The sequence below is a fragment of the Aythya ferina genome (assembly GCF_964211825.1).
Source record: "Aythya ferina genome assembly, chromosome: Z".
In the NCBI taxonomy this organism is placed as follows: Eukaryota; Metazoa; Chordata; class Aves; order Anseriformes; family Anatidae; genus Aythya; species Aythya ferina.
Window position 1 is genome coordinate 22,182,977 of NC_140299.1, and position 18,083 is coordinate 22,201,059.

General features: G+C 36.3%; 1 protein-coding gene across 1 annotated transcript in view; it reads left to right on the forward strand.

Moving 5' to 3' along the window:
* Positions 1 to 17,819, forward strand: part of RGS7BP (regulator of G protein signaling 7 binding protein) — a 44,186-nt gene extending 26,367 nt beyond the window's left edge. The window contains exons 3-6 of the mRNA XM_084503409.1: positions 1,322 to 1,452; positions 12,922 to 13,066; positions 14,507 to 14,577; positions 17,440 to 17,819. Of these exons, the coding sequence (XP_084359535.1) occupies positions 1,322 to 1,452; positions 12,922 to 13,066; positions 14,507 to 14,577; positions 17,440 to 17,531 (439 nt within the window). The 3' untranslated portion in view covers positions 17,532 to 17,819. The remainder of the gene's footprint in view (positions 1 to 1,321; positions 1,453 to 12,921; positions 13,067 to 14,506; positions 14,578 to 17,439) is intronic.
* The last annotated feature ends 264 nt before the right edge of the window (positions 17,820 to 18,083 follow it).

Sequence of the window (18,083 nt, forward strand, 5' to 3'; positions counted from 1 at the left end):
GCAAGTCTAATTTTATTTCATATTCAGGAGGGTCTTTTGAAGCATCAGTTTAACCACAGGAAATTCAATCACTGTAAAGAATGCTAGCAATCTTTGTATTGTGAAAGCTTCGTTTATATTATTCATGGGCTAGAAATCTGAAAACGTGCTGAGAAAATGTTTTTCATTTCTTGGTAGTAGTATTCAGAAATGCCATTAGGTTCAGGTTTACTAGAAAAACAAGTTTCTGAATTGTCAGAAAATCCAGTCTGAGGGGTTGTTTTACCTTTTAACAGGACTATATAGCAAATCAATAGCAAGAAGGTCTGAAACTGAAAAGGCCCAGATCCTGACTCTTTGATCTTACCAGTTACTTCCCTATTGAAAACACCTTTGGAAAGGGTGCTGAAAACCTAATTCTCAGGTAGATCACTTCTTTTGTACTCACAGAAACAGATGAGTTATAAAAAGTTGTATGTTTATGCCCATGCAGAATCCTCAGCCCACAAAAGTGGCTGAATCTGAGTAAATTATTTTCTTAGTGTCTGAAGCAACTAATTGGACGTGTAGGATTACTCCTGATTTCAATTTTTGTTTTCAAAATTGTTATCACTGAGACACACTGCAAAGATAGTTTTTTTGAAAAAGATCTCTAAGCTTCCATTCTCCTCAGTGTTGTATCACATGATTAATATTTTAAACACTGGGGAAAAAAGGAAATTCAGGCAGAAGCTATAGAACCTAAAGACTACAACTGATTAGTTTCCAATTAGAGTGTTTCCAAAGAAGGGTGAATTATGCCTCATCCAGCATTTGTAACCTGAACTGTGACTGTGAAAGTGGCCCTGCAATCTCTTTATGCAGCTGCATCAGGACCAAAGGTAGCTGAAACAGGATGGCAAATGAATCCTTCAATCTACCAGAAAATGTTTCTTTAAAGCTTCTAAAGAGATGGAGAGAGCTCAGTCACTTATTTATGCCTTTACACAGGGGAATAAAAGGACCATGTAATCTTAGCAAAAACAAGCCAAGCTCAGCTGTTTTAAGCCCAGAGCTTTATAGAGCTAAAGAATTCACAGAATCACAGAATGACTTGATTTGGAAAGGGATCTTTAAGATCCTCTAGTTTCAATTCACCTCCCATTCACAGGGATGCCAGTAGATCAGGTTGCTCAAAAATCATTTTTAAATACAGTTTAGTAAAAACAGCTTTTTCATAATATATTTAGTAGTTTATGAAGTAGATTATTATGCAGTTGCTTGCAACAGTAGGAAGCAGATTTGATGACTGTCAGGTCCGTCCAGTCCCACTCCTAACTACTTTTCTTCTTTTTTGTTGCAGCCCGGAAGATGGTGAAATTCATCCTGAAATCTGTAGACTATACATCCAGTTGCAGTGTTGCTTAGAAATGTACACAACAGAAATGCTTAAGTCCATATGTCTGTTAGGATCACTGCAGTTTCATCGGAAAGGTATTGAATTGCACAAATATACAGATGTTGATTTAAACAAAAGAACAGTCTTTGGGGGAATGCTTGGGTGTTCATGAAAGACAAAGCACCAAAGTGTAAAAGGAACTATAGCACTGAGTCTTTTTAGTTACTGAAGAAAGCTGTATTTCCATTTCATTATCATAATTCTTACAGAAACATGTCGTGTCAGGCGTGTTGTGTCAGGCATATGTCACTAATGTCTCTGTAGTTTTGAAGTCTGATTTTGTTTTAGTATTTTGGATGACTAAAATGTCATCTCCCACGTGGGCTTCCTAGGAATTGTGTAAGGTGATATCTGACAGAGCTGATTCTGGTGCTGTGTTTCCAGCAACGTTATGTCAGTGTGTCAGCTGCTTTAGCCACACTGTCCTTTTGGGCTGAACCTGCCACAGTTCTGTCAAAGAAATCCTGATTCTCAGTGGTGTATGTTTTGCCTTTTCTAATGGTTAGCCCACCTGTAAGAAACTGCTGATGAACTAAAGGAATAAATAGTATTACTTGAAGAACTCCCTAAAATAAGCAGAACAATTCTGATCACAATGATAACTGTATTGGTATGGAAAAAAAAAATAGTCTAGTAAAGAAACAGCTAAATCAACAGAAGCTGATTACTGCATAATTACCATGTTGAGGTATTTCTTGGGTATTTAATGGCAAGTGTTTGGTTGAGCAGTATGACGGTGTTAGCATTAAACCAATCCATTACTATATCCAGCAATGCCATCTTATAGAAAAACATGGATAAATATTAAGAGCATTTTATGATTAAAAAGCTGTCCACCTTTATAAAAATAGATACTAGATTTAGAACTGGAACCTGCCCAGTGGGGTATGTTTGTACACAAAGGAGATAGCCTTCATTAAGTGAAAACGTGCCTCTCTAGTAATTTCATGTTTCATTAGCCATCTGTTGGCTGAAATGTAGAAATGCAGGTAACTTACTGAAAAGGTTACACAGTAACCTCTTTATTTGCTAATGGAATACACTGATTGGAACTATATCTGTGATAACAGTAACTACTTTTTTTCCCAGGTAATATCTCAGACAAAGTTCTTGTTTTGTAGTAAACCTCATGCATTTCCTGTCATGCTGAAAAACATCTGTAATGCTTTTTCTATGTCTAGCTGTAGGGTACAGCTAATGCCACTGGTACTTTTTATTATGAAAATAAGTATTAGAGGTTTATAACTGCAGAATAGAACTTCTTAGTGATTTTCTCAAGTCAAAAAGAGATTTATAAAATTTAAAGTGGCAGAATTAACAGAGCTATCATCTACCAGCTGCTAAAATGAATCTTTTTTTTCTTTTTTTTTTTTTTTCTTTTTTTTTTTTTAAGACAGAATGTACTATAATGTTTCCTAGCATTGGTTACAGTTGTCAAAGTACTTTATGTAACTACAGAAATTCTGTTGCCTGGAGTGACCCAAGTAACCCAGATGAGTCTGTGTCCCCTTTATATCTGGATGGTATCTACATGATTAACCTAAACTAAACTTATATTACATGTCTAAAGTTGGATAAGAAGAATTACAGCATCACGGTATGAGCCAACTCATTTCCTATCTGTCAGTACTTTTGCTATATGCAATACGCATTGGTTCCTCATCTCACCATACAGAAAGTCATGGTAGCTATTCTGCCATGGCTAAAGAAAATTATTTTTATCTTGCATCAACGTAGAGATAACAACAGTAACTTGGCTCAAAATTTCTGTGACATTCATAGAGAAAAATGTGAATAGGCCAAAATTGTATTATTACAAGGATTTTAATACATTGAATTGTGGAACATAGCTAATACAATGCTGTTTTAATATATGAAATACCTGGATATTTACAATGCCTGTAAGTCTTGAAAAGGCATCATGCAACAAAGGAAATTCCAGTTACATGTTGATTACTTTTGCACTGTGGTGGTGGTCAAACATTGAAACAGCCTCCCAAAGAGGCTGTGAAATCTCTATTCTTGGAGATACTCATAACTGAGAGGGACAAGACCCGTTTGAGGCCTTGCAACGTGACAGAAGTTGGCCCTGGTTTCAGCAGGGAGTAAGGCCAGATAGCCTTGCAGACAATTTTGTTCTGTGATTCTACGTGTACCAAAACATATTATTTCCAAGAGAACAGAATAAATCATTTCTTTAATTTCTTTACTTCTGGAGAATGGTACTGCAGTGTAGGCAATATGCGTAAATTTATCTCTAGAAATTAAAGAGACAATAATTTCACCACTGTAAAATATATTGTCATATTGCTAGTAGATAGCTTTTACTTTTTTGTCTGTTCAGTTTTTCACCAGTTTTTCACCATCTGACAAATGATGCTAAACAAAATAAATTGTTTCTCTTGCCCATGAAGAGGACTACCCTTAGACACTGAATATTTCCAAAATACATTAACTTTGATAAATTCATGTCTGCATCTGATTTCTTGCCATATCTTGAAGCTTATTTTGAAGGTATTTTTTTTCCATTTGTCTATATTTTTTTCTCTAAACTGTTGGATAAGTGGTTTGTTGGGCAGCTAAACTCCACCACAATTAAAAGGCCAACAGGTTGAGATAAGGATATTTTAAGTAAAGGAAAATAAAAGAGGGAAAAAACAAGCACAGGCTATGCAGAGGCACAGAGAGAGGAGAAAAAAAAAATCTCTACTTCCCATCAATGATCAACGCTCAGCCACACCCTGGGAAGCAGGGCCTCAGTATGAGTAGCAGCTGTTTTGGTGGACAGAGATTTTCATAACAAGAGCCACCCATCTCCTTCCCCTTCCCCACCTTTTAGTGCTGAGTGTGACACCACATGGTATGGAATATCCCATTGGCTGATTTACGTCAGCTGCTCTGGCTGTGTCTCCTCCTCACCTCTTGCCCACTCCTGGTCTGCTGGCTCTGAGGGGTTTGGAGGGAGCCATGGTGCTGTGCCAGTATTGCTCAGCAGTAGACAAAACATTGGTGTGATACCAAGGCTGTTTTAGCTACAAGTATAGAGCACACCACTGTATGGGCTGATGCAGGGAAAGTTAACTCCATCCCAGCCAAACACAGTACAGGTTTTTAAATCTCGTATAAGCTTTCACCAGTTTATATTCTTATTTTGGAGCCACCAGAGATTAAAGAAGAATAACATACAGACTGTTCTCACCAACCTGAAGTTAATAAATAATAATATGGGAACCGGTATCCTGACCTGGTACCTTGACCAGACATTATCAAATAAACTATAGAACAGATAAAGCTAAAGCAGTAATCTGATGCCCTTTTCCCAAGAGGAACACAGCCAATGATCCCTACTGGGAAACAGATGCTCTTTTATGAAACACCAAGCTGCAGTTCAAAGGGCTGAGCTCTGGGTATTTTCATTCTCTGTCTCAGCACTGATCTTCTCATCTCCCCTTATCTTTCTGTTCTACTGAACAAGCATTCCTACATGTACTGCATATTATATATCAAGCTTCCTGTACAGAAATTTCTTGCATATTTACAGTACTTCAGATTAACTTACTACTGTCATACAACCTCTGCTAGAAAAGTCAGACAGTCTGTTATTATTTATTTTTTTTGAGATGTAAGAGTCACAGTGAGGCCGAAAGCCATAAATATTTCCAGCTGTGTTATGCAGTAAGTAAACTGAGGTAAGTGGTCTCTGATAAATTTGGTTCTAAGATACATACACCACAAAAGTGCAGTGTTGAAAATACATTTTGATTGCAGAGTTCAATATTCAGAAGGTTTGCAAATGGCAAAATGAAACGTGCACTAGTACCCTTAATTCAATCTTTTTGTATGTATTATGTGTATGTATTATGTCTTTGTTTATCTGTTCATGCACTTTATTATTCCTACTTTTCACAGTCCTAGAGGTCCTAGCTAACTAATACACCTGTTAATATTACACCAATATTTATGTGGGCATTCATCTGTCTTGCATCCTAATTGTTCAGTGCCATATATTATATTTATTGCACATAATTCTGTTCTAAAGGCATTCTGTTCTTCTGACCTTTCTTGGTAACTTATACCCTGATGTGAGTGTCTTCAGTACCTTGAATAGTGAGGTAGTAGCAATTTTTCCCATTGTAACTGAGGAACAAAGAGGGTTTAAACTGAAGGGTGCTAATTTAGAATTTGAGACTGCAGCATACTTTTTGTGGTGTTGTGTATATGTTTAGAGTAATTTCTCAGTAGCTTCAGTTGCAGCTGCAAACAAGGAGTCTTTGGGTTCAGCAAGCAGGTGCTTAAAAGTATTTTGTCAATAACTATTTTGAGGACCTGGGCTTAAGCAACTCAGATAGCAACTCATGAAAACTCTGGTTCAGAGGAAGGTATATAAGTTCAGTTTTCAGTGCAGCATTGTCTTCCTGCAGTCCCTAACACCATGGCTTTAAGGATCTTGCTGTCCTTTTTTGTCAGAACAGGATGACTATGGCAAACATTTACTGGTGACGATGACAAACATGGCAGATGACAGCTCGTGTTCCATCTCTTCAAGGAAATCTGAAACTTCTCACATTTCTTCTAATTTTTTTCTGCATTATTATCACACTCTGGCAGGACTTCTCTGGATAGAATCATCTTTCTCAGACTTTGTCAAGCAATAGATGAGTTCTCTTACCTGGGGCCTGGAGCTTCTATTCTAGCCCTGGTTTTGCTTTAATTTGTCCAACTATACCTTCTGAATTGTATAGCTTTGAGCCTTAGGAAGCAGTGTCAAACACAGGTCTTAAACCTGGTAATACTTTTAAAATCATGAATTATAGTTTCATGGAAAGCAAGATATTCTAAATTAGTTTCGGTACCTTTCTGAAATGTTTACAAAATTTGGCTCCAATTTCTTTACGTGCTGCATGTCTCTTTTGTTGACATTGCATGTTGCCAACATTGACTACTTTGTTGGTTTTTCAAACAAAACCTATCTTAGTTCTTCGATATCAGAGGAAATAGTTGACATATTTTCTGTGTATGGAGGCTGCTGGATATGATGATCCTTTTTCTCAACTAATAGTGAGATTCTCAAGATCCTACACTAAGAAAACCCAGAATTACCTCACAGTTTTAAGTGTGTTGGTGTATTTAGTCACAAATATTTTAGGCTTAAAGGTTTGGATTGATACCTCATAAAGGAATTCATTGCATCTGAATGTGTGAAAATAACAGATAAAAGATCTTTGCTTATTCATAGATATACACAATAATAATACATTCCTTTCATTGTAAGGAACTGTAAAATATTACTATAATCACTGAATCATTAGAGTATGTCACTGTAGAAGTATATGTTACTAAAGCTTAATGCCAGTACATGTTTACCTAGAAACCATTAACTTCTTAGGATCATTTACAAATATAATTGGCTTGTTTGGCTATGTAATTTATTTGGATCATCTATGGATATAATTGGCTTGTTTGGGTATGTAATTACATATATTAGAAAATGTTCTAAGAAATTCAAAACTGCAGATTGAAAGCATGCTGCTACCTAGTTATGCAGTATTGGATCAAGGTCCTAATTTTTCTGTTTATGGGACTATGCTTATACAACAAATTAAAGGCATGATGGGACAAAAATTTTGAAGGTTAAAATGAACTTAGGGTGTTTTTCAGAGTTCAAAATATGCTATAAAATAATTAAAGGTACCATGTCAAAGAAGTGTGATGTTTGAAAATGGTAGCCATTTATACCGAGATTGTACTAAAAAATTCACTGCTCATGTGTTGTAGTTTAGCCCTAGCTAGTGGAATGAAGGACAGAATCAGAAAGGTGAAAGTGCAAGAATTCATGGATTGACACAGAGACGTCTTACTAAGTAAAGCAAAAAACATGTGCACAAGCAAAACAAAACAACAAATTCCTTCATTACTTCCCATGGGCCTGCAGGTGTTCAGACACTCCCAGGAAAACAAAGCTCAGGGTAACAGTTTCTTGGGAAGACAAACACCATCCCTCCAAATGTGTCCCCCTTTCTCTTTCTTTACCCTGGCTGTTACTACTGAGAATGACACCACATTGTATGGGACATCCCTTTGGCCACCCTGGGTCAGCTGTCCTGGCTGTGTCCCCTCCCAGCTCCTGGTGCACCCCTAGCCTCCTCGCTGGCAGGGCAGCACAAGGTATTGAAACATCCTGGACTTTGTGTAAGCAGTGCTCTGCAAAAAATAAAACATCAGTGTGTTATCACCACTGAATTCATCAAAAATCCAAAACACAGCATGGTGTGAACCTCTACAAAGAAAATTAACTCTGTCCTAGCTGCAACCACGATATCATCTGGTTGTACAGATATTTTATTCTTATGGTTCAGAATCAGGTTAACCTAGTATAATGTTTGTAGCTTGTTGAAACACTAATGTACAAACATGGAGAGATAATTCCTGCTGTCAGATAGGATACACCCTTGTATGACATGGTCTCAAAGTCATATCTTGTCTTTTTCCAAAGATGTTTATACATGAATGATTTCTCAGAATAATGTATTTCTCAAAATATGTTAGTGCTTGTAACTTACATATTATTCATTCTTACCACAAGTCTTTTTGGAAGCCCTTAAGAAAAAGAAACACTCCTATTGCTGCAACTGAGATGTGTGAGCCGCTCTGAGTTGTATAATCAAGGGCAACTGACGGCAGAAGGATATCAACACTAGGATGCCTGAGTGGTAGCTACCTGAAGAAATTCTATAAATATTTAGATAAGACAGGGAGGAATTGAACACAATGGGAAAATTATGGTTACATGCTATGGACAGAATATACTACACTTTTGTGATGTAAATTTGGACTCTTTATTTCTTCCACTGTTGGTACATCAGAATGATAATAAATCACATATAACCGTGTATTACGTACCATACCAGAAATTTGTAGGATAACTGGTGTCTTTCCAGCATGCATTTTGTAATAGAAGCATACATTTCCTTAAAATAACACCTAAAAGTATGTGATAGATTATATTACAGATTACAAAAAGAAACTCTCAGTTTAGTGAAAGGATTTTTGTTTTATTTGGCTTTGTTTAAATTACATGCCATTTAGAAAAAGGAAGGATTGCTCAATAATCTCAGCATTCTGTTTGAAGACTGACAGATAGGTCAGACTTAGGGATCAGATGTGAGAAAAGAGAAGTACAAGTGTGGGCAAACAAGCACTTAGAGCCCAGAGAATCACCATGTGGACACTGTGAAGAGGCCAAAATGAGCAGAAAAATCAATCAATCAATCAATCAATCAATAAATAAAAAGTAGACGTGGAAGGAGGAACAAAACATATTTTCCTCCACAGACTTTCTGTTCTTGATATTAATATTTACAATGAGCCAATCTCTTGAGTTCTGCAGTTCCAAGAGTAGGTCAAGATTGAAATACATCAAGCTCGTAGCTGTATTTGCAGCAACACATTTCCTTTTTACTTTCTATGTGAGTCTTTCCTATTCACCATTTTATGTTCTCTTTTTCATTTATTTTATGAGTGATATAGTGGTTTTATTCTTAATTGCCAAATAAGAAGTCTGCCTTCTTAAAATGCTGCCTTCTTTTTCAGATGTGTTCTCTTTGATTTCTTTCAGAGATCTTTTTGATTCATCTGCAGTGAAATCTAACTAGCTTTGAGGGATCTATCATATATATATAAGTATGCATTATGCAAGTTTCTCTGGGACACAGGTGGTGATAAGTGGAAGGCACATAGGGTAGCATGACAGAATCAAATACAGAGGTCACCGTGGAAGTGGTAAGGAGCACAACAGGTGAGGGACATAAAGCACAGTGGTCACAGGTGGCGCATGTACCCTTACTGGAAGGATCATTTTCTATCTTATTTATCCTCATTCAAGTTGGAGCTTCAGCATTATTCAATTCATTTAATTTAATTTCATGCCAAAGGTGAATCTCCTCTTCTTAAATAAAAAGATATGCTGAATTAGAGGCTAGGAGACAAAGAATACATTGAGTTTTGTGTTAAAATATCACTAACAGTAAAAAGAGCCTCTGTCTAGTCAACTGGCACAAACAGCTACTGTGTGTCGACACCTCTGAAAACACTATATGCATGATCAAACTCCCACTGAAATTAATGAAAGTCTTTCCACTGAGTAAATAGAAAGTAAAACTTAGGTTTCATATCTCTTTTTAAGAATTGGTAATATACATGTAATACAAAGGACATCTTTACCCACAGTAGAAGTGTGAGAAGATTAAAGAGCTTTTGTTTCCCTACAGTGTGTACCATGTAGTACAAATGTTAAGCTTGAGTCATATACATTATTCAGGCAAAGCCTTTATTATTAGCTGACTCTTTAACTGTTTTCAAGTGATTGAGCAGATGCTCTGAAATTCAAGGAAAGCTTCATGAATTGCTCACAATACAACGGAATTACTGGTAAAGAGCTCTTTTCAATAGAAAGGAAATCTGTGCTGTTCATTCTGCTAAATCTGCAAGAGCCTTCCTTTATGCTAACAAAAAGAACATTAGTCTCAGTAAGTCTGTTCTTGAGTTAGGAAAAAAAGAGTCTTTACTGTTTTTTCATCTGGGGGCAGTATTGTTTCGATTAAAACACCTTTAAAGTCCCTGATCAATGCATCTAAAGACAAGGTTGTTCTTGACAGCATGTCACCAAAGTTTGGGTCAGAGTTCCAACACAACCCTTCAAAATAATAGCAGAATTAACTAATATCAGTTGCAGTAATAACACCTTGTGATAAAGTAGATAGTTTCTGTGGAGTAGCCCCCTTTTACAGAGAAGTGGTGAATTATTTGTAAGAGTATTTTGTGTTACAGGCTCCTTGTACTGAGAAAAGTAATGAATAGTGGAGCTTACACAAATGAACAATTCAGATTGCACAATATGAACTACCCTAATGTAACAGCATAATCTGCAGTTAACAACTAAAAATGATCTGAAAGTTACATTGTTGTGGTTTAACCCAGAGGGCATCTAGCCACCACACAGCCGTTTGCTCACTCCCCTACAGTGTGGTGGAGGAGAGAACAGATCAAAGGTAGAATTCATGAGCTGATATGAAAGCAGTTTAATAAGACAGAAAAGGAAGGGATGATGATGATGATGATGATGATGATAATAGTAATAATGCATACATACATACATACAAAATATGAAGCACAATGCAATTGCTCACCACATGCTGACTAATGCCCAGCCAGTCCCTGAGCATTGCCCCCATCCACACCCTATTTCTCATATATAAAAAAAAAATATATATATGTCCTGTAATAGGGATTGTTCAGCATGACACTATGTGGTTGTATGGGACATCCCTCTGGCCATCCTGGGCCAGCTGTCCTGGCTGTGTCCCATCCCAACTCCTGGTGCACCCCCACCCTCCTCAGTCAAAGGGCAGCACGAGGAGCTGAAATGTCCTGGGCTCTGTGCAAGCACAGCTCTACAACAGCTAAAACATCGGAGTGTTATCAACACTGTTTTCATTAAAAATTCAAAACATGGCACCATACCATCTGCCACGAAGAAAATTATCTCTATCTCAGCTGAAACCAGGACATACATTTACAAAGCGATGCACAGTAAAATGTATAATCTAACAAGTAGACTTAGGCTGCTGTTCCACAACTAGTTGAGTCAGTTTGTTGCCACCAGAAAGGCTTTGATCCCTTGGTTTCTATCTCCCCCCTTACCTTGCCTTCACTTCTTCCTGCCTTTTGCTGCTTCTAGCCACATGACCAACCTCCTTCTGTCACATGCCTGGAACATGCTGGGTTCTTTACTGACCTGATTTAAATCAGTACAACATCAGAAAACTGTTCACTGCTTATTTTTCCATTTGTTGGGGTAATCTTCTACCATTTGATGGGTTGAAGTGTCTCACAGATGATCTGAAACAGAGGAAGCTAGCTAGCAGTGGATGCCACAGAAAGCAGCAGAGAAGGGACGGACACAGGACATATTTTTTTATATATATGAGAAATACATTATGCCATCTCTAGGAATCACAGTTAGATGACTTTTTTGGGGGTGAGAGGAAGAAGCAGGGAGAAGTGTCTCCTACTGATTTTAAAGGATAATGAAAACATTAACAAAATATTTTCCATGTTATAAGTAATATCTATTTTGCCATTCAGACAAATAGCTGAGAATTATTTCTTTTTTCAATGAAGGAATAATTTACCAGAATACAACAGTTTAGATAACCTTCCCAAAGAGAGATTTTTAAGGTCCAGGAATTTCTGTTTTTTTTATAAAGGGTTTACAAGAATTCTTATTTGCGATGTGGAGAATTAATATGGAATGGTCTGTAATCTTAGTCTCTAATGGCCAAAAAAAAAAAAAAAAACACTTAAGAACCACTACTATGTTCTCATGTTCTCATTCTTGTTACTGTTCTTTGTCAAACCTTAAAAGCAGTTATTTGGGTTTGTCCATATGTGAAAATGTTCCAAGTTGCAAACATTGCTAGATGAAAAAACATTTACTATTCAACTTCTCAGTACCATTGTTTTAAACTTTGATTATTTTTTTTCTAGCGTAAGAACATTTCATTTGTTTCTTTCTGAAATTGATTACATCATTTTGTGAGATAACTAAGAGAGGAAAAACTTTAATTTCTCAGTAATGTGTTTGGAATGAACTCCAATTTGAAATTTGTTATTTAAATGATGCTTGCAAGTAGAATTTGTCCAATCCTATAGTTGTATAGTTGTACAAGTCTGTAGTTGATGATACAGTGGGTGGGTTCCACACTGGCTGTCCATGAGAGGTTTGCAAAAATACCAACAAATTCCCACAATACCTAACTCTCTTGCATGCTCTTGCATAGTCCACATCCTATATTCCGTTCTGTCTCTGACAAATGCCCTGGCAGATCTGTCATGAAGCCCCCACTCAGTTCCAACTACATTTTATTTTCATATAGTAAGCATGAATTAGGCAAGTATAAGCATGGAAATTCAGAACATACGGCATATTGGACTGTGAATAGCAGCAGCTATGTATAGTTATTAACATCATCAAGTATGAAACCGCACATTTTTGTCTTTTGCTTTCCCTTAGTACTGCAGTAATACTAAGAGACATGGATTACAGTGTTCTTTAATGTGAGAATTTTTGAAGTTGCTTTTAAAATGTATGCTCTAGTTCTCTATTTATTTTGTTCTGTTTTGTCCTGTGGTCCTTATTTTATGTTACAGCTGCTGGAATTTAACTTAAAATCTTTGTGATACTTATTAAGTAAAATTTGAAGCACCACACATGCCAGCATAATATTTATTATTGTGCAGTTTGGCAGGAGTAAAATACAGCAGCAACGTGATTAACAGATTGGTGTGGCCTGCTCTGTCTCTGAGTGTTTCTTACTCAGAATCTGGATTCACAAATCTCTCTCATTTATGCTGTGTAAGATCAAAACCAAAACATCAATGATATAATCTGAGTGTACATTTTAATTTATTAATAACAACATTACATATATTTTAATATTTTAAAGGAAAAGATCCTTGTGCCCCACCCAAGATCATGGATACTAAAGTGGAAGAGAGCTCTGAAGTACCTATCTTGGAAGACACATCATCATCACCAACAGATATTCAACATTTATGGCAGGTTTCCACAGATATTGAAAACACTGAAAGGTATGTGTAGCATTTTATTCTTAAGTAAAACAAATTTCTGTCTAGGGTTTATTTAGTCTTTCCCAATTAGGCAGCCATTGTTGCTACCATAAAAGATGTTAGTAAATTAAATAGCTGTTAATATTTTTGTTATATGTAACATATCTGAGAGCAGATCCAAAAAGAAAGGCAGACAGAAGTGACATTTTTAATTTGGCTAATTAACGGAGGGTAATTGTCTAAAAGAAAGGGCGGGAAACTATGGTGCTCATGGAGCAGGATCTCTAAAAGGGAGAGCTTCCACCTCATCTTAAGTGGCTTCAGATTTTGTATCTAAAATCTGCTGGCCTGCAGTTCTTTATTCATCAAAAGAACAGAATGTACATGTAGTCCACATAGTTGCTTCTGCGTAGCGTTATGAATGTGGAAGCCTTAGGAGGGGAAGGAGAAACCATCCACAAGTGGACTTCTGTTACCCTCTTAGCTGCAGTTGGAAAACAAAACTGAGACCCTTTACTAAGGAGTAATCCTGATCACTAACATTTCTTTGTAAAAATATCTTTTTGATGGTTTTGTATTTTAAGCAGCTGCTGAGATTGTAATGGTTACCCTGTTTACTTGTATAAAATATCTGTTCTATTGAGTAAATTTGTAAATATAACTGAGCAATGAGAAAGACAGAAGTAAGAAAGAAATGCTGCTTCATTTCTAAAAACCGTGTTATATGTAGATGAATGAGGCAGGACCACATTACTTTTAAATCCTGAAAGCCTTAAGAGATTTTGAGCCTGCACACAAAATTGCTGGTCTGCTATCTATCTGTAAAACAGGAACCTTTTTACAACGTCTGGCCTCTCTCAAAATGTATCTTTATGTAACTTGCTTTGTGAGATGGTATTTTGTTAGTATATTTTCCTTCTACTGCAAATGTCACACCAAAGGCCTCCTAAGAGGAGTGAAACAACCCTGTTTCTAAAATTTTCATTTAATGGCCAGGGAGTTTTAGTAACACAGATTGCCTATATGTATGATAATTGCCTTTTAAACAATGAAACACATTCGTGGCACAAGCTATAAAATTCTGATACGGTTAATATTAGTGTTTGTGCTAACTGTAAGGCATATTGTGCATTTTGCCACATGGGATCACATTGTGTCCACCAATTCATTTAATATTGAATATTCGAGAGCCAAAATGGGTCATAAATTTGGACTGGAAGCTACAAGTTGAAATCAGTCGGGCTTTGAAGTACACCCATATTAAATCTACTACCTTTTATTTTGGTATGCACTTTCTGATACATGTATTTCAACCATATGCTTGCCCAATACCTTTCTGTATTATTTAGCTTAGTTTATTGCCTCATTATTTCAGCATACAAAGCTATACTGTGAGCAATTCACCATTTAGAGTCTTCAACTGCTGTTCTATTGTATCTCTTCCAACTTTTGTTTCTACAGAGATATGAGAGAAATGAAAAATCTTTTAAGCAAACTCAGGGAAACTATGCCTTTACCACTGAAAAATCAAGGTAGGTTTAACATTTTCTTCATGTAAGGCAAATTAAAATAATTAAAGGTTTTACCTTCCATTAGACGTGGAAAAAAAAAATCTATTTTGTTCTTGCTCTTTTTTTTTTTTTTTAATAGAAGTTACAGAAAGAAAAATCTGGGTGTAATCCCTTCCCTACTGATTCAGTAGAGACAGAATTTAATATGTGAACTTTGTCCTCTTGAGTTTTACTTGAGAACATAACCCTTTAAAGTACATTATTCTGGAAGTTTATAGGTATCTGCTATCTGTAGATAAAATAATAGACTTCTCCTGGTGAGATGGAGGTAACTGATTCCCTGTCTCAGGAGGCTTTCTTTTTCAAATGTAATGAAGGAATAAATTGCACAGACTATCACTCAGCATGATAGGGATCATGCTGAGTGATAGGGTTTACCTCTGCAAGGTCTGGAGCTTCTGTATCATGACTCAGTGATAAGACACTGACCCTATACAGAAGGGATACTTGCCTGGAGACTGCTGATAGCTTGCTTTTCCCAGTAGTCAGGTATGAGGCGTCCTATAGCACACTGGGAGCAGGAGGATTTCCATCTTATGCATGTATTTAGCAAACATGCCTCCATTTTGTGGCATAACAGTCAAATATTTGGTACCTATAGGGACTGTCTTCATGTGAAGAACAATGAAAAGATAATGATTTCCTTTTTTGTTTGTTTTTCGTTTCTTTTTCATAATGAGTATTTCTTAAATGCTGTGTAGTCTAGCAGCTGATGAAGTACACCTAAGGTGTCCTAGAGCTTGTCTCAAGTAACTAAGCAGTCTAACATTCATAATAATGTGTAAAAAGATAAAGGTAGAATGGGTGATTTCATCATACAAGTACAAGTTTATGTCAGGGATAGCTTGACAAAAGAGAAGGGGAATTGCTTAGCAGAAGAACAACATGGACCCATTAGAAAGTCCAGAGGAATGCTACAAAGATGATCAGAGGGGTGGAGTACATCTCCTATGAAGCTTGGGTTTTTCAGACTGGAGAACAAAAGACTCCAGGGAGACCTTACAGCATCCTTCCAAGTACCTAAAGGGGGCCTGCAGGAAAGCTGGGGAGGGCCTCTTCGTCAGAATCACAGTACTGCAAGGGTTGGAAGGGACCTCAAGATATCATTGGGTCCAACCCCCCTGACAAAGTAGGTTCCCTAGAGCAGGTAAAAGGGAGTGCAGTGATAGGACAAGGGGCTTTAAACTAGAAGAGTGTAGGTTTAGATTAGGTATAAGGAAGAAATTCTTTGCTATGAGAATGGTGAGGCTGTGGAAGATGTGGATGCCTCATCCATGAAAGTTTTTTTGGCCAGGTTGGATGGGGCTTTAAGCAGGCTGGTCTAGTGTGAGGTGTCCCTGTCCATGGCAGGGGGATTGGAACGGAATGATCTTTAAGGTTCTTTCCTACCTAAGCCATTCTGTAATTCTGTTATTCTGTGATTATAATGCATGATATTGATGTGCTATTGTAAAGACTGGGAAATAGTCATAAAGTCTGTGCCTAGCCTAGAAGAAAGGAGCACAGTAGAAGAAAGAATGAAAAGACACATTTTGGGGTATAAAGCATATAGAAACGTGAATTCAGAACAAAGACAAAGGCATACTTAATTCTCTGCAGTCTTGTGTCTATACTAGCCTTCAACACTGGCACAAAAATCACTGATCACATATGTGGCAGGCTGGGAAACATGTTAGAGTTTGAAAGTTCTGAGACATGCCTCATGATCCAGTAAACATGTTTTTGTTTTTGTTTTTGTTTTTGTTTTTGTTTTTGTTTTTGTTTTTGTTTGTTTGTTTGTTTTGTTTTGTTTTTATTGTTTGTTTTTGTTTGTTTGTTTTGTTTTGTTTTCTGCTCCCACATGGCACAAATATTATTGTAGTTTACTGCTGACCTCAGAACTTATGCCTCAGAAATGGCCAGTTATACTCATTATTAATACAGAACCTATTTTTTTAATATTCTAAGACCTTTGATAAAATTACATTAAAGTATATGTAAATAGAGCAAATGAATAGCACTATAGGTAATTTATGTGGTCTGTACTGTAACTTTTGCTTTTATGTGAATTACAAGCATGGTTTATGAGATGACTGAATGCTATTGAATGAGTTGGTCTTTACAAGACCTGATCTTGCTTTCATTTAATTGAATGTTTCACTTTTGACTTCAACAACAGCCAAAAGGGTTAAGGTTGCAAGCCCATTAAAGCTTTACATAATGTTGATGACTGCTTGCAGACCTGTTTTTTGTATGGAATCATCTTAAGTGAAAGCAGGGATGTTACTATGCTAAGAAGTTGATGTGATTTGTAAACTTAGGAGCCATAATATTAAATGACGTCTTACTTACATTCTTAAGCATTTGTTTTACAGTGGTGTCTAGAGCCTACAACCAAAACTACCTCATGTGGTAAGAATAGGAACATTCTTGTATTCATTCCTGAGCACAATATGCTTATTAGCCATAGTTCTTGGTCTGAAACACTACATAAAGACAATCAAAATTAAAAGTAAATTCTAAAGGTTTTTCAAGATTGACAGTGCATGCATTCAGGTAAGTATAAGCATTTTGAATTAATTTAAAAGGAGGCGTCATTTCCTTAAGGTTGTGTCATTGAACTGGTATTCGTCTTGCCAAAACTTCTGTTGCATTATCAAGGAAATCCTGATAGCATTTTAAGACTCCTGTAAAAAGTTCAGCATATTATTTTCTCTATGCCTAGAACAACAGGATCTAGTCCTTGGTCTTGTAGGTGCTCTTAAGACACATAAAAGATATAACCTGTTTTGTGAGTGTGCATGTTTATATTAAATTGTGTTGTGTTTTTTTTTTTCATCACAGATGATAGCAGCCTCCTAAACTTGACTCCTTACCCATTAGTAAGAAGACGGAAGCGAAGATTCTTTGGACTGTGTTGTCTTGTCTCAAGTTAGAAGATTAAATACAGAAACATGAAGAAAATCATAACTTCGATTAAACCACTGTCATAATGTTCTTTCATCACTGAAAAGAAGAACATTACTACTCTTGATTATAAAATATATTTTCTATGCTGGCCTATTCCTTTTTCTCTGTTGTTCCATCCCCCTTTTCAAAATAAGGGTTTTAATAGTTTAAAGTTATGGTGGTCAAGAATCAGTTGTGGAATAGATCTAGCATAATTAAGAATGTTTTTAAAATTTTTTAAAGTATGTTTTGCATGCTTACTTTCAACCACTGAGAGAAAAAAGAAGAAAAAAAAAAAAAAAGAGAAAAAAAAAACATGAATTATGGTTAATAGGTCATTTTTAAGTTTTCTATTGTTTGAACTACAGCAAAAAGTTTGTGCATAGTACAGTATTCTTATTAGTATCATATTGAAATACTTGATCATATTCTAACAGTCTTTAAGCATAGAAAACTATTTAACAGCAAAAGTATTAAACTTCTAAAATATTTAAACAATATTATAACAGAATTTGCACAAATCTCCAGTCGCTTTTTGT